Source organism: Zalophus californianus, chromosome 9 (assembly GCF_009762305.2).
Source record: "Zalophus californianus isolate mZalCal1 chromosome 9, mZalCal1.pri.v2, whole genome shotgun sequence".
NCBI classification, from domain to species: domain Eukaryota; kingdom Metazoa; phylum Chordata; class Mammalia; order Carnivora; family Otariidae; genus Zalophus; species Zalophus californianus.
In genome coordinates this window covers 80,589,104-80,615,820 of record NC_045603.1, presented here as the reverse complement: position 1 = coordinate 80,615,820, position 26,717 = coordinate 80,589,104, and the positions used below count along the sequence as shown (strand labels likewise).

Below are 26,717 nucleotides of genomic sequence, written 5' to 3'. Positions count from 1 at the left end.
CTACTTTATCTCTTATGCCTTTTAATGGCCATATTTATGGTCCTGTTGCATTAGCTATATTCTCTTAAACAGACATGGATGATTTTACATACAGATCTTTCAAGAAAAACAATGACATGGTCAATGTGGCCATGTTTTCAAAATTGAAAAAAAAAAGATTGGTTTTCTTTCACTCTTCCCTTTCCAAATTATTTTTTTTTGTTATAGCACAACTTATATATTTCAAATGGACAAAAAATTAGTGTCATTTACAGTATCTTAAGATAAATTGCCTTTGAATGGGAGCTGCCTTTCCAGTACTTTGAGGTCTACAAGACGAATCTAGAAAATGTACTACTGTGGAAAATGACTGCTTAAATCGAATGGGGGGAGGAGGGAGGGCCTGTGGTTTCTCTTTTTGATTAATTGCTGTAACACTGTCCTTCAGGTGGCTGAGGGAGTTTCATGTTTTCTTTAGACATCATTAGGTGCCAGAGCTCTTGCAGGACAACTTTGATACTATATGAATTCTGCCATTTTGTTAGCACTGATATGGCTCTTGGGTCCACCACTCCATTAGAACTATTAACTCCATTCGTATTAATTTTTGTTACAAATCTTACAAAGGGGGGTGCTTCTGGGTATTTAGGTCCACATTCTATTTTAAGGCTGTATATTCGGTTTTCATAAATTGTCCGAGCCCGTAGTGGCTGCCATCTTGCGTCACTGTTGCTGGAAGCTCCAAATTATTTTTAACTTAGATGTTTCTTCACTCTGCAGATTCTTCAGTTTCCAGCATCAGTCTTTTAGCCAGGGATAATAGTTAATGATCTTGATCATCCGACAATAAAAACATTTATTGAGTTCCTACTATGAGTCAGGCATTCTGCTAGGTGCTACAAATACAAAGACAGACAAACTCTGGACCTTGTAAACTAAGACTAAGAGAAAGTGTCCCTACATGCCTGGAAGTTAATGTGCTGCTCCCTCCCCCTCACCATTCCTGCTGGGTCCCAGGACTGACTTCCAGGATATCATACTGAAAATCTACTAATGTGAACAAATAATCTAAAGCAGAGGAACATGATTTTCATGCAAAAAATATGGCTTCTGTTGTGTACATGTGGCAAATGAACTTAATTCTTACAAATTGCCTCAGCTTTCTTATCTGTAAAATAAAAAAAATTGTGTTTGTGGACTTGAGACAGGGATTGGTCTCCATGATTCTAAGACTCGTTCTAACTCTTGCAGGTCTGTGGTTTTGATTTAAAGTTCAATTATACAGGGACACCTGGGTGTACCAGTTGGTTAAGCTTCGCCTTCAGCTCAGGTCATGATACTGGGGTCCTGGGATCAAGTCCCTTGTCGGGCTGCTTGCTCAGTGGGGAGCGTGCTTCTCCCTCTGCCCCTCTGCCCCTCTCCCCCTGCTTTGCTCTCTCTCTCTCCCTGACAAATAAATAAATAAAATCTTAAAAAAAAAGTTCAATTATACAATGCTTTCAATAAAGAAGACTCAGGACTGTACTTCTTTATAAAGACTAGCAGAAATGAAGTAAAATCTATGGAATCTTCCATTGTAAGAAAACTTCCTTTGTAGGAAAACTAAATACATATCTAGAAATAAAGTTGAAAGAAAAGAAATAAAGTTGAAAGTATTCTTCACTAGAAGACCTGCACTACAAGAAATGTTAAAAGAAGTCTTTTGGGCAGAAAGAGAATGATACCAGTTGGAAATGTGGATCTCCACAAAGGAATAAAGAGCTTTCCATGGATACAAATTTCATTAGCTGATATTCCAGTATCTACCAGACCAGAGACAGAAAATGAAGAAATGGAGAGTAGAAGGTCTGGTGGAAACAGATACACACATCATTAAGCAAAGGAATTCAGCTTACGATAAGCCTACACCTAGGGAAGAAAACAGGAAAAAGAAAATTTATTGGAGGAGGGGGAGAAAGAGAGAAGAAATAAGTTTAAAATTCTAATAAGTGAATGCCAATTTGTGTTGGCCACCAAGAAAAAAAAATCAAATTCAAAATACCCCTTAAGAAAAATGAGATATGTCTATGAATTTTGTCTAAATTGAGTAAAATAAAATTTCCTTACTAGACTAGTAAAAATTGTTTAAATAGACCTTATACCATTTTCTGATAATCTCGTGGCTCCTGCTGGGTCCTGGTTGGCAGAAACCCTGCCTTCTGCCTCTGGATCCCTCGGGGCACGTGCTCTAAGCACAGGACTCATGCAACACATGCCTTTGATTGAATCTTTGATACATTCATTTCCAGATTTTCCACTAAAATTCAGTCCTCCTGAAGGCATAGTTAGCTACCCCTTTTGAAAGGATAAGCTGAAGAAACCCTAGCACTTGTCTATTTTTCAAATACTATGAAGTTTTAAAAGCAAATGTAATTTTGCTTCTTGTTCCATTTTTATGCTGAGTCAGGAAGACTTTTTCCAATTGCTTTATGGCAAATATCCTTCTTGTCTCTTAGACTATGCCCCCATTAGACGTGGTGAACATTCTCTCATGATTCCTACGTTAGTAATCTTCATCCTCACTTTGAAACTATGGCTCTGAACACAAACCAGAGTGCAAATCACAGCATTCCAGAGGCCACTACCCTAGCACCTGGACCCATTCGACCACAGAATCCCATTTTAGCTGTCCCTGCCACGAGCTGGCCAGTGGTTGTGTACTAAGAAAAGTCCCTACGCATTCTTCCAGAGTCTAAATTATGCCTTCCCATGCGGAACTGATGGAAGTCCAAACAAGCGAAACAGAACTGATTGGAAGTTACACAGGGCCAGATTCGTGGCGTGCAATCTGTGCAGTCATATAGGCAGGCCCCTGCACTCAGAAGGGCCCTGGGCTTGCTTTAATGCTCTGCTGTCACTGTCATGAATATTTAGTAATTCTGGTTTTGGACTTGGGTTTTGTAAGTGACGTCAGCTGGGACAACGGAGCGTCCGTGTGAGCAGAGGGGATCCACTCACATGCATCTCCATTATTCCCTATCTGCCCCTCCCCATATGGCATCACAGTGTCCCATGGACACAGAAGTCCGGTGGGCCCATGATGCGGGGGGCTTCAGCAAGACTCAAAGCAAGTACCAGGTTAGTGTGTTCCATCTCTGATTGAGTAAATGGGAGCCCTGAGAGCCCTAAGAGGTCATCCTTTTCTTTTATCATAACTTCTTCTGATGCAGCTAGAAGGCAAGTGTTCTAAGAAACACAAATGACCAAGAAAACCTGCCATATCCTTTCTTCCTCATGTGACTTAGCCAACAACTTACTGTGCATGTTTGGCATAGAAAAAAAGGAAAGATAGGACAACCCATAGTCCCTTTTTCTTTCGGTCCTTATTTACGCATCAGTAAGCCAAAAGCAGAGTGTTGACTGAATGTGCATGAATCAGGAAGTGACATAAAAACAGTTGAAGTACTTTTGTTCAGTATTTCCACCGCTCTGGGAAGAACAAAATGCATATGCATATACACAATGTATATGCAAATGTATATACATTGTGTAATTTCAGTACAAGTTATATTTGCACTTAATACAATTATATTTGTTCTTATAGTTGCAGTTACAATTTGCATTGCACAATATAAAGATGAATGATAAAGATAAAATTCATGCTAGTAATTAAAATCTTAATTTTTTATTTTAGAATGACAATAGCAAATAAAAAACCACCATAACAAGTCAAGAGAGAAATTGCAGAAGAAAGGAGAAGGTACTGTCGTACCTTTAATAGTACCCTTTCCTTGATTTTTAAACCAAGGATCCCACATTTTCATTTAGCGTGAGCACTGTGAATTACGTACCCAGCGGTGAGGTAGGAAAAGCAGAAAATGATGAGAAAGTAAAACTTGAAGCAGTAACAAGAAAACATTTAAATGACTATTTCTTCGGGTAATTACCAAAAAAAGTGTTGTAACTATTCATTCCGAGAGAATGATATACTAAAAAATTCTCGGTTACCTGCATCATTTAGACCAAGCACCTTTATTTCCCAAGCATTTGTCAACCTAATGTCTGCAGTAACAAGGAACAATACGCTAGGGGGCAGCAGCTACCGCGCGTCAGCCCTATAGGGCTCTGAAGCCCAGGATCAGTGATTTCCTTACTTAGGAGACCCTGAGGAGATGAAGAGATACTGACTACCTAAGAAATCGGCTGTTTATGTTAATTTGCTCTGCTGAGTTGTTTCAGAGACGATGGGCTTCTTACTCCAAGGACTTGAGGTGTTTCTTGGCCAAAAATGAAGTAGCAGTGAACGTGTTTTTATCTGCTCACACTCTATGACACATTCCTAAAGTGAAAAGTAACATAGTCAAGGGGCGCCTGGGTGGCTCAGTCCGTTAAGCGACTTCCTTAGGCTCAGGTCATGATCCCAGGGTCCTGGGATCGAGCCCTGCGTTGGGTTCCCTGCTCAGCAGGAAGCCTGCTTCTGCCTCTCCCTTTGCCCTCACCCTCCCCCTGAAATAAATAAATAAAATCTTTCAAAAAATAGTAACATAGTCTGAAAGATCTTTTTTTTTTTTAAGATTTTATTTATTTGAAAGAGAGAGAGTGAGCGAGAGAGAGAGGGCACAAGCCAGGGGGAGCAGCAGAGAGAGAAGCCTACTCCCCGCTGAGCAGGGAGCCTGATGGGGGACCCGATTCCAGGACCCTGGGATCATGACCTGAGCCGAAGCAGATGCTTAACCAACTGAGCCACCCAGGCACTCCCTGAAAGATCATTTTAAACTTAATTTCCCTGTACAACCTAGTAGTAATTGGTCATTTTTATCAACTATGGATTTGATCAAAAGAAACAACTCATTTCACTGAGGCCACTTAGCAGCTATCAAGTGATAACAATTTTGTAATCATGAAGGGTGTGCAGATTTCAGAGGAAAACTGCCAAGTCAAAGGGTTAGAAAACCATTTACAAAATCCATACTCAGTCACTCAACATGGCTGGAATTGAAGAATCAGAATGTGCTGAACAGAGCAAGAATCTAGTAGCCTATATTTTAAAGGAGATAATTTGCAAAGATCACTATATTTACCAAGATATGGAAAGCTATTCAGTTAGCATGAAGGTGAGAATAGCATTGCCCTACAGATGAGTTGGCTCAAACATAGCTTGCAGCATTATATTCAGTTGCTCCCACAAGATTTCCCAAATAAAAATTTTGTAAAAGTGGACTGAAAGTTGTATGAAGCAATATGTTAAGAAACCACTGTAGTGAATTCGACTCTCTGGAAAGAATTAAGAAAAGGTTCCTTTTATCCCAGTTTATCACAAACCTCCAGGACAGTGCTTCTCAAAAGAGGCAGTTCTGTCCACTAGGGGCATTTGGAAATTTGCAGGGGTGTTTCTGGTGGTCCCTGTGATTAGAGGCATGACTTCCTTTTAATATAGTGGCGAGCCAGGGACCTTAACTCCTACAATGCATAGGGCATCCCCCCATAATGGAAAAGTATTGTCAAACATCTCTCACAACTTTTAATGCCCTGCCTTAAATTTACAGGTGAAAAATTCTGTTTCTTAGAAACTAAGTCTATTTTACATATAAGCACAAATTACTTGTAGTGTCGTTTTAATAAAACTCAGTGTTCCAGGGATATAACTACCAGGTAAGTCAAGGGAAGATCGGGCTTTATTTCAGTCAGAACTTCACCAAGACTTGTAACCATCTCTGAGGAGTGTGTCACCAGCAGCATCTGGTGGAGCCGAGTCACCAACAGAACACATTGGGAACATTCTGCATTTATAGCTCTTGATTCATGGTGGTTCTAAGTGTACATTTAAATATACCTTTTTAGTTTTTATTCAAAATGTTAAATATAAAAAGAAGAATCAAGATGAAGATTTTCCTGTCTCTCTTCAATCCCAGCATACTCATAATCAGTGTAGGCATCTGACCACTTCATCGTGCTTTTTAGTGTAGCTATAATTGTGCGTTCCCATACTTGGGTGTAGATTTCTTTCATTTCTCCTTTGTATGGCAGTTAAGGCATTCTGTCTGTGTGTGTAGAGTTTTAATTTTGTGTATTACAGACTATATTTTCTATGGATTCCATTTCAGGGTAGTAAAGGAACATAACAAAATATTTGTCATGAAAGGGGCTTCGGGTCTCCTAGGTTTGAAAGCGAAGGCTTTAGGGGTCTTCCTTCGGCAGGCAGCTACCTCACCTGTTCTCCTGGTCTTCCCCAGCCTATCCCTGCCACTTGCCCAGAAGGGAATGGGCAGTAACAAGAAATGGTTAGTAGCTAGCCCATGAAGAAAATTTTATTCTGGTTAATAATTTTTTTCTGATAATTTTTAAATAGTTGTTAGGTTGAGCATTCTTAAATGATATGGATATAAATATAGCATCGTCAAAAGTACATATTAATTATTTCATTCATTAAGTGTTACCAACTACCTTACTAGTAAAGTACTAGTAAACAGATAGTGTCTAAATAACACCAAAATCATTGCTACCCTAAAGAAAATCTCTTTCTGAAAACAAACCAACCAACAGGGATTTAACAAGGATATTAAAATAGGTGACAAAGCAATTGACTGGGTGAAATTTTCAGTCAGATATTTTGGAAGCATTTAATTTGTACCCATCCATTATAAGCAGGTTAGGTCCCAATAAACCAAATCAGAATAGATATGCAAGAAAAAAAATAAAGCTAAATCTTAAAAAAAAATTACATTGTGAGAGATAAAGCAAATTTTTAAAAAAGGTTTACTTATTTAATTTGAGAGGGAGAGAGAGAGAGAGTCAGGGGGAGGGGCAGACTCCCAACTGAGTGTGGAACCTGATGCGGGGCTCAGTCTCAACACCCTGAGATCATGACCTGAGCTGAAACCAAGAGTCGGATGCTTAACCAACTGAGCCCATCCAGGTACCCTGAGATAAAGCAACTTTTAAGAAAAAAAAATAAAATATGATAAATAAAATAAATATACTTTTTTTTTAGAATCAGAATTACGTGACTGTGAAATTAGTGTATCTTTTAAAGCTCTTTGGTATGGCTGGAATCAAACTCTTTACAGTAAATTCAGTAATAGAAAGAAATAGTCCTCTGCACTTATTAGAAACAAATGTTACTGTGGGGTTTTTTCCTTTCCTCTGGCTGGTTGCTAAAATCAAGTGTGGAATGAACAAAGGCAAAGCAGGTTAGGGAAGGGGGGCTATGTGACTAGGAGCAGGTTGCCTGACCTCTCAGTGCCTGGGTTTCCTTATATCATAGTACCATATGAAATGAATTAGGACATATGTGCTCAGAACAGGACCCAGCATTTATAGTCAGAGGCACATAGCGAGGTGTTAGCATATCTCTTTTCCAGACCAGAAACATGAGGGCTGTTGATGGGAACAATTGCCTAACTTAGGAAGGGCCGTCTTGACCGAACTAGGCAGTCACATGACTTGCTTCGTACTTCAGGGCTCCAGATGTGAGAGATGCCAAACAGTGCCAGTGTAATTAAAAGTGTTTGACAGCCTGGTAAGCCTAGGGCATTCCTGACTAAGCTGTATCCAGTTGTTCAAGTTGGGAAAATGGAAGATTTGTGTGGATTTAGATATTGGAGTTTGTTACCCAGCAAGAGATAGAAGTTCCCGAAGAAATTCTGATTTAGCTCATGAGCGAAGCAACTTCTTGATAGGTGGCTGTTGACTCTGACCACAGTGAACCCAAGAACTCATGATCCTCTGACCCAGAAAAAAAAACACCACCTCACGTGAGAACTGATTAGGTGGCAAGACACCAGGAAAACTAGTTTTACAACCTATCAGGTGGCTAAAGGTTGGTCACATTGTGTGGGGGAGCAGGAAAAGCAGGGCCACTAGATCTCACGGGGCGGGGGGGGCATCTGTGTGGAGTACACTGCGTGGGAACGGGTTCTGGACCCTCGTGCTGCTCTGCTGTCCCAGAGAGGGCCTAATGCAGCCGGGACACGCGAGCCCGTGACACCAAATGGAACCTTCCTTCTCGTCTTTCCACAGCATTGCGTAACCACTGAACTTGCCCGGAAAGAAATGCAAAGGAGGTTTTAGATTATGTCATTAAACTATCCTATCTCATTAAAACCATTCTCTTTACAGGCAAGAGAAACATAGATTTAGAGACGTAACACTTGAGGTTAAGCCTCACACCAGGCTGCCTCACTCCAAATCCCATGCTCCCAAACTATGTGCTAGCCTGCCTCCTTGGAACCAATCACAATAAATGTTTGTTTAGTGTTGGAACACTCAGGAAGTTCCAAACCCTCGTGCACCTTCTATCACTACCGTCTCCATTATGTAGATAAGTAAACAGACAAAGTGATGTGTAAGGCATTTCCCCAAATTTATACAATTAGCTGGTGGAGGCAAGATTTGCACCCAAGTCTTTTAAATCTAAGTAGAATTTACAACAGGAATGCTCAGAAAGAATGGGGTGAGCTATGCTGAGCACCCTGGCCAAAGGGAAAAGATTCTGAGATCACGACCTCAGCCTGTTTTGGTCTTTGCTGTCTCCCTGGACAATGCTTTTACATGAATAGAATTAGCTAATAATCACCTGCATCCTGATTACTGCATTTGTACCACCCTTGAGCTATACTCCGTTTCTCTAGATGGTATGTAGGATTTGTAGAATCTGGAAAGGTCTTCTCTGTTGAAGATGAATATTTGAGAGAGGACTTTTAGATTTAAGCAGTATCCTTAAAGTAATATGTCTAGACCCCATGGAAATCCCCCATAGGGTTAATAAGCAAATACTAATGGTCCAGGATGCCAAGAGCGAGAAGGACACCACAACATGAGAAACTTCCATCCCTCGGGAGGACAAACATCTCTGAATTTTGGAGAAAATGTCATTTTCAGACTTACTCCATTACTTTTATCTAATAACCTGTTACTTATTATGGATTTCAGAAGGTCTGATAAAGGGACGTTAATAATCAATAGGACATTGTTCCATGTGAGAAAGGAAACAACCTGTATAGATCTCTGTCAGAGTTTACTCCCCTGAGTTGGTCATGAGGCACTGTGCTGCCTGGTCTCAAACACTGGCAGCCATCATGAGCAAGTTTTTGTGAACTCGGTGATACCTGCAATTATTCAGAGGAGGCCTCGAGGCCTAAAGAAGAAGAGAGTTCCTGGGATCAGTTACCTCACACCCATTTTACCACATTTTCTCCACCACGGAGGTACTGGATCTGTTCATCTGGAGAACTGGTTTGGTTTTTTTTTTTTTCCAGTTATAAAATATAACAAAATGTTTAATCAGTTAATCGCTTTAGGTTCAATTGTAAAATTTATTTAACTTTCTCAAATTAATTTGTTGTCAATTTATACTGTAAGTAGAGTATATTGTTGTCATGAGATAAAACTTCCTCAAAAATATTTTCGGGATCCTCCTTCTCCCTCTGCCTCTCGCTAGCTCTCTCTGTCTCTCATGAATAAATATATAAAATCCTTAAAAAATATTTTTAATCCATGAAATAAAAGGTAATGCATTTTTCCCCCTCAACTACATAATAAACTGTCAGCATCACCAAATTTTACCTATTTCCAATAGTAGAAACATAAAAAGTTTAGAAGGGCCATTCATTTTAAGAATGAATGAGTGTGACAAACCCAACCACATTCTCTGTCTAGGTAGTGGAACCTGCGGGCTGGGAAACTTCAGGATGGTTCATGCTAAGAGCTGGACCCTGAAGAAGCACTTTGAAGCCAGCCCTACTCATAGTAACTTTGAGTTAAAGACAGTTGAACTCCCATCCTTAAAAAATGGAGAGGTCCTGCTGGAAGGTTTGTTCCCTACCGTGGATCCTTATATGAGAGTGGTGGCCAACAGATTGAAAGAGGGTGATATGATGATGGGGCAGCAAGTGGCCAGAGTTGTGGAAAGTAAAAACTCAGCCTTCCCAGCAGGAACTGTGGTAGTGGCTTTTTCAGGCTGGACGACACACTCTGTTTCTGATGGGAAAGATCTGGAAAAGCTACACTGCAGAGTGGCCAGACATGGTACCAGTGTCTTTGGCTCTGGGAACAGTGGGCATGACAGGGCTAACACCCTACTTTGGCCTATTTGACATCTGTGGTGTGAACGGTGGAGAAACAGTGATGGTTAATGCAGCAGCAGCAGGAGCCGTGGGCTCTGTGGTGGGGCTGATAGCTAAGTTCAAGGGCTGCAAAGTTATTGGAGCAGCAGGGTCTGACGAAAAGTTTGCCTACCTCAAAAAGCCTGGATATGATGGTGCCTTTAACTACAAAAGAGTAGAGTCTTTGGAAGAAACTTTGAAAAAAGCCTCTCCTGATGGTTATGATTGTTAGTTTGATAATGTAGGCAGAGAGTTTTCAAACATTGTTATCCCCCAGATGAAGAAATTTGGAAGAATTGCTATATGTGGGGTCATCTCTACATATAATAGTACTTGCCCTCTTCCCCAGGCCCACACCCAGAGAATATTATCTATCAGCAGCTCTGCATGGAAGGGTTCATCGTCACCCGCTGGCAAGGAGAGGTCCGCCAGAAGGCTCTGAAAGATTTGCTGAAATGGGTCGTAGAGGGTGAAATCCAGTACCATGAATACATCACTGAAGGATTTGAAAACATGCCAGCTACATTCATGGGAATGCTGAAAGGAGATAATTTGGGAAAAGCAATAGTGAAAGTATGAAAAAAATGACACATGGAATCTAGAAATCATTTGGATAATTAATTTCTTTTTGACCATTTAGTAAAAATGTATACTACTTTCATCATCTAAGAAATAGTCATTGTGATGAGTTTGATCTACCTAATAAAACACATCTAAGTGGTATGTAAAACAAAACAAAACAAAAAAGAATGAATGAGTGATGGGTGCATGAATGAATTTTTAAAATACTTCCTGAATGCCAGGCATGGTACTAGGTACTAGGAATGCCCAAATTAATAATCAAATAAAACCCAATAACCTACCCTGGATGTCAATATAATCAATAAAACTTCACGAGCAAGATTAAGAAATATAAGTATGGGGCGCCTGGCTGACTCAGTTGGTAGAGCACACAACCCTTGATCTCAGGGTCATGAGTTTGAGCCCCATGTCGGGGGTAGAGATCACTTTAAAAAAAAAGAAAGAAAAAAAAGGAAAAAGAAATGTAAAGACATCAGAAGTATTCTAAATGGAAACTTTGGGGAAAAATTCAAAAATAGAAATTAGAAGGTTTTTTTGCCCTATTCTGGTTTCATTACTTTGTTGTCTGTGTGAGCTGGAAAGCACATATTCTCCCCCTGTGTGAGGAGAGGGGTGTCATGCACTCCAAACCACCCACATGTGCCTTGGACAGAAACTGTTAATGTTAAGACAGATCACATACAGTTTATTGTAGACATAGATCAAAACTGAAGGAAAAATATTCCTGAAACATGGCCTTGGTGCCTGATAACAGTGCTTTGGTGCTTGACAGGTGTAAAGATGAGCGGTTCACCTTTACCTCTACCAAAATATATATTCTCTACCAGCCAGAAAGATTAAAATGACTGAAGCCATGAATGGCTCCCCTCCATGAGGAGGGGAGTTGAGTATTAAAAATTTGAGATGTCTTGCAGACTGATGCTCAATCCTGTGAGGAACACCAGCACATCGGCATTCTTCCCACAGCCAGCTCTCCAGGAATGGAAGCCTAGTCCCCACAGGCTGGTGTCAGAGTTTACTGGTTATAAAGGGATAGAGCCGCACTGACTTGCCAAGTGGCCACGACCATGGCAAGCCAACTCATCAAGCCTGATAACCAGTTCTTTGAAATTGGGCCACCTGGGGGATTCCTAGCCAGGTACAAGAATGGGCCTTCACCAACAGGAAAATGAGGAGCACCAAACAATGAGGGTGCTCCAAATGACCACTCAGACAAGTGGAATGGGGTAGTTTGGAGAGGCCTGTGCCTAACTTCTCAATCAGAAAAAGGTCAGGGTGGTTATCTTTCTCTAAATTTGGGTAGGAAGTACAATCAGTCACAGTAGAGAAGGCAAGCCCTCCTGACCTGATGTTATCTCCTATGACTCTCCTCCTTGCTCACTATTAGGCATGCAGACCTCCTTGCTGTTCCTCACACGTACTCCTCACTCAGGACCCTTGCACTTCCTGTTCTCTCTACCTGGAATGCTCTTCCTCCAGATTTCCTCACGGCTCCCTCTCTCACTCCTTTCAAGTCTTTGCTGAAACTTCACTTTCTCAGTGAGACCTGATGTATACATTTAACTCTGCTGCTATAGCAAATTACCAAAAACAGAGTGATTTAAAACAACACAAATTTATTATCTTACAGTTCTGTTGGTTGGAAGTTTAGTATGCAAGCTGGAAGTTCACTAAAATCAAGGTGTTGGTGGTCTGTGTTCCCTTGTGAAGGTTCTAGGGGAGGATACATTTCCTACTTATTTGGGTTGTTGACAGAATGTAAGTCCTTGTGATTGTAGGACTGAAGTCTCTGTTTCCTTGCTGGCTTTCAGCTGAGGGCCATTCCCCACTTCTAGAGGCTTCCCACATCCTTTAGCATGGCCCCCCGCCTCCATCTTCAAAGCCAGCAATGACACGGTAAGCCCCTTTCCCACTTCAAGGCTTTCGTTTTTCTTCTTTCTTCTCTTCTCTCTCACTGAACCAGGAAAGATTCTCCACTTTTGTTATTTCATGTGATTACATTGGGCATACCTGGATAATCTAGGATAATCTCACTATATCACATCTGCAAAGCTTCTTTTGCAATGTAAGGTAACCTATTCACAGGATTCAGGGATTAGGGCATGAATATCTTTGGGGGGAGCATTAAACATATTTAAAATCATGACAATTTAGTCAAGTTACCCAGGAGAACAAATAACTTTATTTAAAAACCCAATTCAGGATTATCCACCCTCTCCTATGATCAGAGTTTGCTTGAAACCCAATGCAACGTGTAACTCAAGGTGTTATATGTGTCACCGACCATCCTTCCTAAGCTCAAGGCCTCTCACGAAAATTTCCCCGATCCCAGCAATTGATGACAAGGACAGCTGTGCCGGGCATGTGACCTTTTCTCGTAGTCCCAGCTGATTGGAGTAGGGAAGACACTTTACCCAAAGGGCCACCATTCCAGTGATTCTTTGATTTGAGCAAACAAGATCTAAAAATAACGGACAAACAATGATATAACCAATATTTTCCAAGGTTTGTTGTTGTGTGCCAGGTTTGTGTAGCTCCTTACTGACCTTTACTCTGTGAGCACAGTTTGCTCCAAATGTAATGCATACATGTGTGTCAATATACACAATACCTTATGATGAAGACACTCCTACTAAATCCAAAATATGAACCCAGATAGTCACTCTCCAAAGCCCACAGTCCTATTATTGCCTTCTAACTGGGAAGGAATGATTCCGGAGAAGCCAAATATATTTTGTACTGAAAAATTCCTTCTTTCTTCCTTTCTTAATGACAGGAAGTATATATGTGTATATTTTTTTAAAGTATGTAAGTGCCATAATATTTTAAATATTATTTTAAATAAAGATATCCTAAATGTCATTCAAATGGTATGAATGACATTAATTCAGTAATCTTGGCATTTGGATTAAAACAGAACTACACTTAAAAAGAAAAGTCAGTTTTATACAAATGTCATATATTTCTCTGGACTATAAAATTGATAAATGAACACACATCATAATTTCTCTACAGATAGATTCTACTTAAGCTAGGTAGACATAAAATGAAAAGGCTATTTACCCAATTTAAAAAAGTATTTAAGTATTTACCCAATTTAAAAAAGTATTTAAGGAAAGGTATATTTAAGGATACCCGTTAATTCTTAAATCTGGTTATAAATTTTCATTGAGAAAACCTTTTCATCATGTATCAGTGGGCACATGATATCTACATGACTTACCACTGGTGATACTAGCCTTAATCATTCGGTTAAGGTGGTGTTTGCCAGGTTTCTTCACTGTAAAGTTACCCTTTTTTCTTTCCATACTCTAACTTTAATGGGAATCACTAAGTCTAGTCCTCATGCAAGGGATGGTTTGTTTACTTTTTATTTTGGAAACATTTCAAACTTCTAAGAAAGATACAAAAGCAGTGTGATAAATCCCCACATACACTTCATCTAGATTCATCACTGATACCTGCCAGGAGTCAGGTGGGCAGAAGGAGGAACGTGGAGCAACAATCACTTTTGTGAAACCCTGAGAACTAATGAGCTAAAACCCAGGAAATAATGATTTGGTGAGAGAGTGCACCAAGCGTAAATAGAAATTAAGGGGGGGAGACAATACCAGATTTGCCTCCTAAAGTGCCAGTCATGATATTCTCTAACCAAAATTCCAAATTATTTAGTTGTAGTTTATTCTTAAATCAATTAAATAATTACCTCTCACCATAGCTTCTTCATTCCTGAGCTCTTTATTTTGATTCATTTCTTTGTTGTCTGGGGTTCATCTTTCAGTAGTTCTTTCAAGGAGGGTTTTTGGGCTTGTTTTCCCTTGAATCAATGACTCGCAATCTTGGCCACCTATTGTAATGACCCGAGAGCTTCCGAAAAACCAGTGACTACGAGCGATCATCCCAGACCAATTCAATCAGGTTCTCTAAGAGTATGATCCATGCAACAGTATTTTAAAAAATTCTCAAATGGTCCTAATGTGCAGACAAGTCAATATCTCCAATCTCAGAGAAATTACACAAACAGGCTCTCTTGGAGGAAAATAATGTCCAAGGGAAGTTGCAAGCAAGGGTCAAAGAGAACCACGGCTTTATTCTTTCAGATTTGAGAACTTGTTGTCTCTATACTAGAGACTCCTTGGGTAGGCTTTTTTTTTTTTTTTTTTAAGATTTTATTTATTTATTTGACAGAGAGAGAGACACACAGGGAGAGCAGGAACACAAGCAGGGGGAGTGGGAGAGGGAGAAGCAGGCTTCCCACAGAGCAGGGAGCCCGATATGGGGCTCGATCCCAGGACCCCGGGATCATGACCTGAGCCGAAGGCAGACGCTTAACTGAGTGAGCCACCCAGGAGCCCCTTGGGTGGGCTTTTAAAACTTGTATCACATTTTTGTTCCCTCAGAATGTCTATAGGAATCACCTCCAAATCTGGTCACATGCAGATTCTGACTCAGTTGATATGGAATGGCAGGAATGGCAACCGAGGTCCTGCATTTCTGAGAAGTTCCCAGGTGATACCCGTGCTGCTGGTACATGAACCACATTTCTGAACAGCAAAGGTATAAACCTAACTCCTCTATGTTCCCTAGAGAATATTGTTAGGGAGGAATCTGAAGCTACCTGAACTTGACCTTTTCTGGCCTTTTGGGGGGCTTGACTCTTCTTCCTGGATGACCATCTGATTCTCTTTTTAATCTTTGAAATCCAGATTTAGTTAGGTTACCCATATTAATAAAGTCTAAAATGAAGATTCCCGCATTGATATTGCATTGGCTTCCGAACATTTTTGTTGTTGTTCTAGTGCCTGTGAGGCCCAAATCTACAGCAGTTCTAGCTCCTCCATGGGGGCTCCATGTAGGACTGGCGTGAGGCCTGGCTTACACAGTGGCTGAGACTTCTGCTTGCCCTTTCACACATTCATTCCTACAGTAAAATGCCCATCAATTGAGGTAACTGGAATTAGCTTGTTCCTTGCAACCAAAAGAAATTAAAACAATTAGAAAGCATAGATTTCAAAATATACATTATAAAAATAAAGATTGCATACAATGCTATGCCAAAAAGCAGCATGATGGGGTGCCTGGGTGGCTCAGATGGTTAAGCGTCTGCCTTTGGCTCAGGTCATGATGCCAGGGTCCTGGGATCGAGCCCCGCATCGGGCTCCCTGCTCAGCGGGGAGACTGCTTCTCCCTCTCCCTCTGCCTCTCCCTGGGCTCATGCTCTCTTTCTCTGTATCTCTGTGTCTCAAATGAATAAATTAAAAAAAAAATCCAAAAAACAAAAAAAACGAAAGCAGCATGAATGCAAAATAAATTATGTACTTACAGTAATGGTTGGCAGGAAGGAGGGAGGGGCAGAGAAGTTTTCACAATTTCAGTGTGTTGCTTACAAGTCATTATTTAAACAGATCAGCTGACAGATAATAAATAAGAGAAAAGGTAAAAAAGTTATAGTGCCAAAAAAAGAAAGGGAAGAGAGACTAAAGATTTAAATGTGGTGCCAAAGGATTCTGGAAGACTTACAAGCAATTAAAAGCTGAAAACTGAAAAATAAGAAAATCTTAAAGAAATAGTAAGGCAAGATTTTAAACCAGGAGGACTATAAAAACTCATAAAACAAAAGTACAACATGGGCTATAAAATAAGCTGAAGGAAGAGTAGAACAAGAAAATAAAATTCAAAAGGAAACCAGAAGGTTAATTTGTTAAAATTAAAATAAAAAGGAAGTCAGTTATAAAATAATTTTAAACAGATAAAAATTATTCAAAAATAAGAAAAGGTTGAAAGCCTGCAGGGTAATAAGGAAGACAGAAAATAGGATATGAGATACTTGTTTAAAAACATGAGAGTAGGATTAAAGGTAAATATAGTTAGATGATTTATATAGATTTAAAATACCGTCAGAGGGCGCCTGGGTGGCTCAGTCGTTAAGCGTCTGCCTTCGGCTCAGGTCATGGTCCCGGGGTCCTGGGATCGAGCCCCGCATCGGGCTCCCTGCTCCGCGGGAAGCCTGCTTCTCCCTCTCCCACTCCCCCTGCTTGTGTTCCCTCTCTCGCTGTGTCTCTCTCTATCAAATAAATAAATAAAATCTTTAAAAAAATAAATAAAAAATAAAATACCATCAGAGTATTAAAAAAATTAAAAAATTTGAAAGTTAGAGGAAAAGGGAAGAGAAAAAATGTTTTGAAATGTAACAAGGAATAAGAAGGCTTGGTGCTTATTGTCTTTCCCCGAGATAACCTGCTAATGAAGTAGTGGTGTCTTTGGGTGGAACCTGAGGGGACAGAGAGCAATGTGACACCTTGGTCATGGAGGCTTTCCCCTTGCTCCCCTCAGCAACTGCCAAAGGCCAGCCTCACCAGCAGTAACCAGAGAAGACGGATAGGAGGTATTAATACAGCAAACTCACAGCTGGATGGCACCAACCTGACCCAGGAGAAACTCCCTAGCCTGCCAGCTACATTCCCTCCTGGATTATCTCCTCCAAATTTAGCCGACGTTCAGAGTCAGGGGAAACTACTTTCTCTAGATTAATAACCTACAAAGCATCAGGTGTCAGCAGTTGTCTTATGTCTCTAGACAATTTTTTAGGAACTGTGGTACAGCCCCCCAATAAAAAAGGCATTTATTTAATACGTGTTTATGGGGCATCTTCCCTGTCCCTAGCGGTGTGCTGGGCTCCAGGAATACCTTCATGAGGTAGTAACACAGCTCCCTTAACAGAGATCTAGACTCACAGCATGGACAGAATAGAGGAGTTTTAAAAGATAGTTTTGTTTTGTTTGGTTTTAAGATTTATTTATTTATTTATTTGAGAGAGAGAGAGAGAGAGAGAGAGCTCGCAAGTGAGCAGGGGGAGGTGCAAAGGGAGAGAGAATCCTGAAGCAGACTCCTCCCTGAGCCTGGAGCCCGATAGAGGCTCCATCCCAGGACCCTGAGATCAGAACCTGAGCTGAAATCAAGAGTTGGCTGCTTAACCGACTGAGCCACACAGACGCCCCTAGATGGTTTTACTGCACTACGGATGACACAAAGGAAAGGGTCTGCTCTGAGCAGGAGGGCCACCTCTCCTTTTGCTATGGTAGGAAGGGGAGTGAGGGTGTGGGAGGAAGAAGGCAGGAAGAGTTGAGGGTTTGGGGATATTATGTGCAATGGGCTGAATTCTCTTGATGAAGCAGGAGTTTTTCTGAGAGTGAGGAGTCTGGAGGCAAGCAGAGGTCTTGAGGTAAGTGCGAGAGAGGTCTGGGAGGGTCATAAAAGAAACTGGAGAAGGAGCTAAGAACAAGTAAACAGTCTGACACACAGCAGCGAGGGCCAAGCACCGAGCGGAGGCTGGAGGTGGTGCCAGCCTGAGTGGCAGGGTTTGGGCCACCAGGTGTGGGAGACACACACAATTAATTACAATACAATGTGGAAAGTCCCAGTGTGACAGGGTAAAATACTGAGACATTAATCTGTGTCTGCTCTCCTTGTAGTTTCCCCTCCACCTGTTTTCAAGAATGCCTTCAGGGCTATCTGCGTCAGGGAAGTTTGGGGTTAAATGCTTGAAGAAAACCTCCCGCCAGGCCTCTTGTAAAGGAGAGGTCTTGAAGTGACCTTCTCCGGGCTAAGACTTTTACAGGTATGCTTCGTTTGTAATGAAGTGTTTTGAAGTTGTTAAAAATGGTTGACAACATTTGAAAGTAGATTTTACCTTAAAATGCAGATTTTAGCCTCTCCTGGAAAAACTGGATGGCCTGGTGATCCTGGGCTGCATTTTCATCTGGCTACAATTAGTTGGAGCCAAGTGATGTCTGCCTCTTGTAAGGGGTACAACCCCGTTTCCTGTGGCCCCTATAGTTCCCTATGGTCTTCCACTTAACCACCACCACTCATGTAGCTTAACTGCCTGTCCCTAGAACCCCCTCTCAGGTTGGAGGTTATGTTAGGAGGAAGAAGTAGAAGCAGAAACAATAAGGCCTGTGGGCTCCCAGGTCTGCAGGTCCTTGGTGTGGCAAAGACACAGAGGAAAATGGGGACCCAGTGCCCTGAAGGTCTGGATCATCCAGCCTTAGCAAAGACTCTTACCCAGAAAGAGGCAGAGGAGCTAGGGACACCAAGCAGCAGGCTTGGACACTGACAGTTATCTAAGACAATCTGAGAATAAAGGGGTTCTTCCTCCATAATCATGGTACCCCAGGTCCTTGTGAAATCCTAAAGCCCGTAGGAGAGCTCACAGTGACAGTTTTCCACCAGCCTTTGGGGAGGTGGCTTTAGGTTACAATTAATGACAGAAAACAAGAACACATATCACTTCTTGCACATACACATTTGTAGAATAAGATTTTAAACACCAAAATGGAGATTTAAGGAAAGGGCTAAGAGAACACAAAGCAAATGAGTGGGTGAGGTTAAGTTTTGACTAAGATCGTCTTGGAAGTTTTCTCAGAGGAGATTTAATTTGAACTGAGTTTTGAAGCATGAGTAGGCGGCCTCCAAATAAAGGCTATTCTACTCAAAGACAAACACTGGAGAGTACAAAGCATATTCAGGGACCTGTGGTAGTTCAGGGCAGCTAGGGCATTGGCTGCCCATTCCTGGTTGGGGGAAATAGGAGATGAGATAGAATAGAAATGGGTGAAATGAAAAGGAAAGGTTTTGTTTGTTTGTTTTTAAATTTTATTTATTTGACAGAGAGAGAGAGTGACAGATGGAACACAAGCAGGGGGAGTGGGAGAGAGAGAAGCAGGCTTCCCACTGAGCAAGAAGCCCAATGAGGGGCTCAATCCCAGGACCCCGGGATCACGACCTGAGCCGAAGGCAGACACTTAATCGACTAAGCCACCCAGGTGCCCCTGAAAAGGGAAGGTTTAAGCCTTCATGCCTGTTTCCTGTCATGGGGAGTCCCTGGCAACTGTTTAGTACACGATTGTGCCGGCAGTGTGGCGGGAGCTTGGGGAAAAGAAGACTGGACAAAGGCCACTGAGCAGATTCTTGCAATAATGCAGGTGAGAGATGATAAAGCTTGAAACTAGGACAATGATTGTGGGAATGGAGAGGACAGTTTGGATTTCAACAGCCATTTATTAAGTGCTTACTGTGTGCCAGGTATTGTGCTTGGTACTGAGCATACCCTGATAATGATGATGCTGGCTCTTGCCTGGAAGAAGCTCATTCACCAGGGGACAAAGGTTACCACACCAGGCAGAGCCAGTGAAGAGCTGAAGCGTCTGGGAGCTTCAAACCCTGGTCACATGTGTTGTGTATTCCATCGTGGGTGGAATTTGGAGGGTCTCACTCAGTTCTACACGGGGTCAGGAGCCATCTGAGAGCTGACATACAACCTGTTTTGAAACTTTCTCCTTCTACAGGGCTGTTGTAGCTTGTTCTCTTTAACTCAGGGGATGGAGAAATAATCAGAATATTTTTTAATTTCAAAGGAGGTATTTAAGTAAATAATATTTTTAACATAATAAGTTGCAATCATTTAGAATAAGATGAAATTGATATTAACTCTCTTGTTAGGGGGATTCAATGCTTTAATATATCTTATAATTTTATTGTGACAATAAAATTCAATCAAACCACTCTGAGTCTTTCGCCATTTGCAAGTATGGGATGCTAACTGCCTTTGACTCCTTACCACTTGCTGACATCTCCATGTCACGCAGTACCTGGAATATAGCAGGTGCTTAGTAAGTGTTGAGGAAATGGATTCATAATATGGAAAAGAACACTTTGAGAGGGACTGTGCTGTGGCCTTTGGTGAGATGATCAAGGTAAAGTGCTTGCCAGAGATGTTCATTCATTCATCCAGCTAATACTTACTGAGAATCGATACACGTTTCTTTATAAAAGACAAATAAATATTTACTTATTTCCAGCCAGGTACCATTCTTGGTATTGGACAAACAGCAATGAGCAAAGTCCCTGTTCATCCTGGTGAGTCAGACAAGCAGTAAACAAATTATGTGCGTGTGTGTGTGTGTGTGTGTGTGTGTGTACGTATATACATACACTATGTCAGGGGTGATACGTGCTGTGAAAAAAAAAATAGAGTAAAAATAAAGAATGATGGGGGACCTGGCATTTTATATAAGGTCTTTGGGCTGCTCAGGGAGCGCCTCTCTCAAAAAGTGGCATTTGAGCAGACATCTATAAAAAGGTGGGAATTGGGGGGGTTTGGAATCAGCTATCCAAACATCTAGGGCTGAGTGTTGCAGGCAGATTGATGAGCAAGTACAAATATTCTGGGTAAGGATCAAGCTTGCCCTTTTGGAAGACCAGACAAGTGTGGATCCAGGGGGTGAGGGAAGGGGAAAAAGGATAGGAGAGAGCGTGTGCGCATTGATGGGACTGGAGATTTATTACTTTCACCTGGCATTTTTCTTAAGTGCCAAGTGAAAAAAAAATCCAGCACAGAGGGATAGTGATCACGAGTTTTGAGCACCATAATGGGTGATGAATTTGTCAATATGGATCACTGCTGTATCCCTGATGCCTGGCATATAGTAAGAGTTCAGTATAAATTTGTTGAGTGCATGTTTGAAGTCTATCTTTGCTTTTTCAACTTTCAGGATATTATTAATAACTATGCCTTCTCAGACATTATGCATACCTATCATTAAAAGGCCAACAACGACTTTGTCTTGTGGTTTGTGAACGTCTGTTAGCTTACAGCAGTCTGTCTCCAGGGTGGCACTGACTGTGCCCTTTACACTGGACAGTACATAACCATTCTATGATGTCTTTGCAAATAGTGGCACCTGACCTGTCCAAATATTACTGGCAACGCCAGAGATCACTTTCCATCACAAGACCAAAACCATATTTGCAGGGGGCAGTGGTGCTTCCCTACTTTTGTTACACTGCTGGGTATTCTCAGTTATCTAAGGGGCATCCTCAAGTCCAAATTCCTCCACACTACTCATTTTAGATCACTTATAAACATGCATGTTTCTGTAAGTTTTACAAAATCAACGCGAACACTTCGAAAAGTGGAAGTGTGCGATTTAATCACTTTTTCTAAAGGATTTCTAAATCATCTTGTAGACTATAACCTAAAAAGAAAAAAGCCATCCCTCAGCCCCTGACTACATTAATTTCCTTCACTTCACCGCACCATGCACTTCACCGCACCCCTGGTGCCACAAAATCACTTCTTTTACTGTACACCCTGCACAAAAAGTCCCAACGTATTTTATCACAATTAACTAAATCCCCTAGTGCTTAATCAGTGGGAATTCAATTTGCAAAACAGACCAATGGAAGATGCAATGCCTCCACCAGCCTGGTTTGCCCAGATATCTGGTCTAGCACTCTCCCCAGTCCCACCGACCGCCCGGGGTTTCTCCAGCAAGACGTGGCCCCGGAACCAGGGCAGGACGCGGTCTGGACCTAGTCCCGGCGCGGCCGGGTGTGTCCGCCACCTTCCTTCCCCCCAACCCCCGCCCCCGCGCCTGGCACTTCACTTCCCCCGGCCGCGGCCAGCCCAGGCTTGAAGTCCCCGCCCCAAGGCCCTCCCCCGGCGGCTGTCGACCTTCCTCTAACCCGAGCCCAGGAGGGCAGGTCGTAAACTGCTGTGTCAGAAAGGTTCGAGGAGCCCGGAGTCCGAGCCAGCTTTAATTTGGGAGGAATGACTACCTAGAGGCGGCCCGCTAGGACTCAGCAGGGAAGACTGTGTCGCAGCTGTTGGGAGGGCGCGTCCTCAACCCCACCCGGCCGCCCCGCCCTCGGCCCTGCAGTCCTCCATCCGGCCCGCTAGCCTCCAGCTCCTGGAGCGCCCGCGTCTGCGGCTGGGGGGGAGGGGAGGAGGGGGCTGGCGGGCGTGGGGGCTAGTGCGCACGCGCGGAAAGCAGCGAGCGGGCGTCTCCCCGCCCCCGCCCCGCCCCCTCTCACGTGCCGCGCAGCGTGCGCCCGGGCATGTGCGGGCGCACGTGACAGCGCCGCGTCCGGCTCCAGCTCCCTCACCCCGCGCGGCTGTACTTTGAACCCCGGCGTGGGAGGGGGAAGGGAGGATGGGGAGGGAAGCCGGCCGGGAGGGGACCGGAGGGGGAGGCCGGCCTCCGGGAGAATGATATCATCCGCAGATTTATCGCTAGGCAACCTAAGAATGCTTCTCTCTTTCCAATCCTAGAGCTCCTTGAAGATCTCAAGGCTGATGACATTTTTCCCCTCCGCTTTAATTCCCCACCCAGCAGCGCTCGTGTGGCGATCTAAGGAGCTAGAGTCGGTTTACCAGTTTTTAAATGAGTAGTTTCAAACACAGAGCTCAGAAATAGATCCATCATCGTGCCCACTTGCGTCTACAGAGCTCTCCAGGGGTGCGGGCATATAGTCAGGTTTCTTCACCTGTTCGGTCACATGAGGATCAGCCAGCTAGCTACAGTACAGCTATGCAGATCAGCCTTGCTCAACATAATATATACTCGGAAACCAAGCCCTGCTTAAGGTATCAGAGAGAAGCCGGTGTCTTTAAAATGTATTACAGGGTATTTTCTGACTACCCTAAGTAACTGAGGTCTACAGGAATTGGATGCAGGTTGAAGTTCCCTTGTGAAAACTAATTTTCTAAACACGATACTGAACCTGCAAAGCCGCATTTGGAAGCAAAGTTTATTACAGGGCTATGCGGTGGATACTCAATACTTCAGTTGTGAAACATTTGATATTCTAGGTATACACATGTGCATACCAATATGTAAAAGGCTTCAAATGAAACTAGCTAAAGTTTACAGCACCCTAAAAATATCCCATGTAAAAACTAGCAAATCGCCCTCTTTCCTACTTCCTCAATTCTTAAATGTTCCTTCTGTCCAGATTCATAGTTTGCTTTGATCCCGTCTTTCATGGAGCGTCTTTAGAGTTCAACCAGAGCCACGTAGGTAGGAGCGGTAGAGGTAGAGGTGGACAGCTCACCAGATCATGTGGGGACTTCCAAACAAAAGAGGGCGCATTTCTGGATGTCTTCAAATTGAGTAGACAGCGGAATTGTATGGTTCTTTGTAGGGGACCTTGAATATTGTGTCTCCAGAATTTCTGTATCTTCAATTATTGCATGCTCTATGCCATGTTTTAGAAAGCAAAGCATTACCCGACCATCTTTCCTTTCTCCACCAACGACACATACTCTGCCTCTTAGGATCTCACATGGACTAGCTCAACTCATGTCATGAGCAAAGGTCAGATTGTCTCCTCCTCATTGTTATTGTTATGGGGTAATAACATAAAGAGCAGTGGACTCAGAACCAAAAAATCTGGTTCCAGTCCTGATTCTGCTGCTTACTCAGCTATGTGACCTTGGACTAGTTGCTTGCTTCAGCTTTCTCCTGGAGGTTTTAAAAAATAGACCTTAAGATTCCTTGTTTTCCTCTAGAACTGCTCTCTCTCTCATTTCCACTTCAGGTGCTGAGTGAAGAACATGGATCATCATGCCCTTTCTTGAAGGGAAAGAAATCAACCTTAGTTTCTGCTGTAAGGCAGATAGATGGTTGAGTTGAGATCAAACTCCTTGTGAGGTTCTAGCCCCTCTCCCCACCTTCTGCATTTGAAATTATCATGCTATAAATGCTGTCCTTTGCAGTAGGAAACACCATGACTCCTCAGTCCCAGCCTACGGTTCAGGTTCCCAGAAGGAGATGATGGTGAGAGCCAGTACAGCAGTCAAGTTCTAAAGAGACTGAGAAATCAGGAAATCGGTGCTCAGACATCAGTCAAATATAGGCAATTAAACTCCTGATGCTCAGCACAGGACCAGAGTATATGAGAACCTTCTCCTTGGAGATGGCCCCATGGACTCCTTTCCCTGTTCACTCTGTGAAACCCAGCTACAACTCTAGGCCTCTGACCCAGGCAGTTGAAGGTAGCACCCCTCACCCCCTAGTATTGTATTCACCTTTGTATAGCCCTTAGTATGTTCCATTGTAATTTATTTTGGTGTGGGTGTCACCCCCACTAGACTTTTGAGATCTTCAGAGATGATTAATCTTTGGTTCTCCAGCATGATCACAGCACCTCACATATAATAGAAGCAAAACCCATGCCTGTATCCCCATACTCACGGTTTATTGACTTTATAGACTCACAGAGAAAAGGCGTGTGTTACCATCAGCAGGGAGTCTGAAAGCTCTTACCCAGAAGCTTTCTGATTGGGTGTGTCTAAGCTCAGAGGCAGCATCCGGGCCTACATACCTCCCTCCCAGTTCTCCAGAATGGTTTGGCTGGACCTGCCACCCAATATTTCCAAAACTCAGAGATGGAGGAAATTACACACCAGAAGCAGGGCCAGGGTCATCCATGAATCAAAATGCTGAAACAGTTTTCACATAATGGCCTTTGGTCACCTATTCCTATCAGTCTGAGAGAAAGAAGTGTTGATCAAATAAATAATTTGTTTCGGTTGTGGAAATGTCTGTATTTTGTGGTTAGTTGTGGAATAAAGCCATTGGAAAGCTGCTTTTTTATGTAATGAGATGATCAAAAAATATATAAACTATCTGAGGGCTTTTGCATAAGTGTTCTGATAGGGAACATTGCTGAGAATGTGCAAAGTAAAAGAAATGAAGAAAAAAAAGGCTGTGGGAGAAACATGTTACTGATTCTACAAGCTCTCACAATTTAGCAAAGTGCCCCTCAGGTACTTCTGTTAGAGCCTATTTATTCTAATTTTAGACACATTTCAAATGGGTGTGGTTTTGGTTAAATGGTTTCCCAGGCCACAGTAAGTCAGAGATAGCAAATTAGATAAGAGTTGGAGGCAGGCACTCTGACACATCAAGAAGTGACAGCCGGCAGCCTGATCTAGAGTAAAAATACTGAAAAACCTATAAAAAGCAGATATAAAAACTCAAAAAGAATTTAGCGCAGATGCCAGTACTCCCAGATGACATGCATAGTGCAAAAGTGATGTTTACCGTGTTGACCCTGATTTATTGAGAATGGATAACTATGGAGAGGGTATTTATTTCTAGGACATGTGTAAGACACTTTAGAGGACACGTGTAATATTTTAGTAAGCTTTCCACTAAAAGAATGTAAGGAAAAAAAGAAAAGATAAACAATATTGGCACTTGAACATAGAAGCTTCCGTTTTCTGAATCATTGTTTCATGGGGCACAGATCATTCCCAGAAGCCAGAAAACTTGGGCATCACTGAATTCAGAATTTTAAAATATCAACTTTTTAAAAAAAACTTATAGTTTTACATTTGTTTGGAGTTTCCAATACGGAATCACTGAACTAGTGCAAGCAACCCAATTATAAGACAAATGTCCAACTCCTTTCTCGGAGCCCATTTTTAAAGTACACGCTGAACATGTTTTTCAGTATAAATCTCATCCTGTCACAGGAAATGTGTGATAATTTTCTGTGTAAATCTTCTAGTAAATTCTATGAAAAACTAGGACTTCTGGACGTTAGCCTACACTTTATATCCATTTTGAGCTGATGTAAAGCAACACAGAACAATGGGTATTGATCTGAGATTAAGAATTTTTGTTTAATGAAAAACATCAGATTGCCATCTGAAGTAAAAGACTATTATCACAATGGTACAGCCAGCTTTTGGCATTATAATGGACTTGATTGGTTCATGAGGGCTCTGTTCATTTCTATCTAAAGGCCTTAGTATGTTTGCCCAGCCTTGTCTTCTAAGGATCTCAGAACTGGCAATCACCTTCCATGGAGAGCTTCAAAATTGACCTGTGACATATTCAGAAATAGGTTGAGGCTTCTTTTACAAATCTCAGATGATGAGCAATAACCAGACTTATGGCCTGCATGGCCAATAACAGAGAACTAAATGAAAAATAGTTTTCACAATGATAGGAACTAAAACTCCAGTCATACTTTAAATAGCTATTAAAAATGTAGTTTCTAGTGCCTTAGCTCTTTGTGCAGATAAGGCCGCTTATCAACTCAATATAACATTTGCTGAGAAATGTATGTATGCAAAATCAAGTGGCATAATCCTATGCGTATACTATATGTATAAAAGTAGCATTAACCCACGATTCACATTTGTCTTAAGTTGAAAAACCACATACATTACAACACATTTTGGTTAAAATTTCACCACTGCAGGTATAGGACCATCCTTAG

At 42.0% G+C, this 26,717-nt stretch overlaps 1 protein-coding gene and 1 pseudogene across 1 annotated transcript; one reads left to right on the top strand and one right to left on the bottom strand.

The window, feature by feature from the left end:
- Positions 1-401: 401 nt before the first annotated feature.
- Positions 402-9,181, bottom strand: LOC113922301 (ubiquitin-conjugating enzyme E2 variant 1-like). The gene is made up of 2 exons (XM_035729327.1): positions 9,144-9,181; positions 402-711 (listed from the first exon to the last, which is right to left on the bottom strand). The coding sequence occupies exons 1-2, from the start codon at positions 9,179-9,181 to the stop codon at positions 402-404; spliced, it is 348 nt and encodes a 115-aa protein (XP_035585220.1).
- A 466-nt stretch (positions 9,182-9,647) lies between these two features.
- LOC113922302 lies at positions 9,648-10,640 on the top strand (annotated as a pseudogene).
- The last annotated feature ends 16,077 nt before the right edge of the window (positions 10,641-26,717 follow it).

What these genes read in the sequence shown, in the direction of transcription:
- LOC113922301 (XM_035729327.1), bottom strand. Translation starts at nt 9,181, where the DNA reads ATGAACAGATCCAGTACCTCCGTGGTGGAGAAAATGTG. An exon ending in TCCGTGGTGGAGAAAATGTG is followed by an intron (nt 712 to 9,143) that starts GTAAAATGGGTG and finishes TGGAGCTTCCAG; the next exon opens with CAACAGTGACGCAAGATGGC.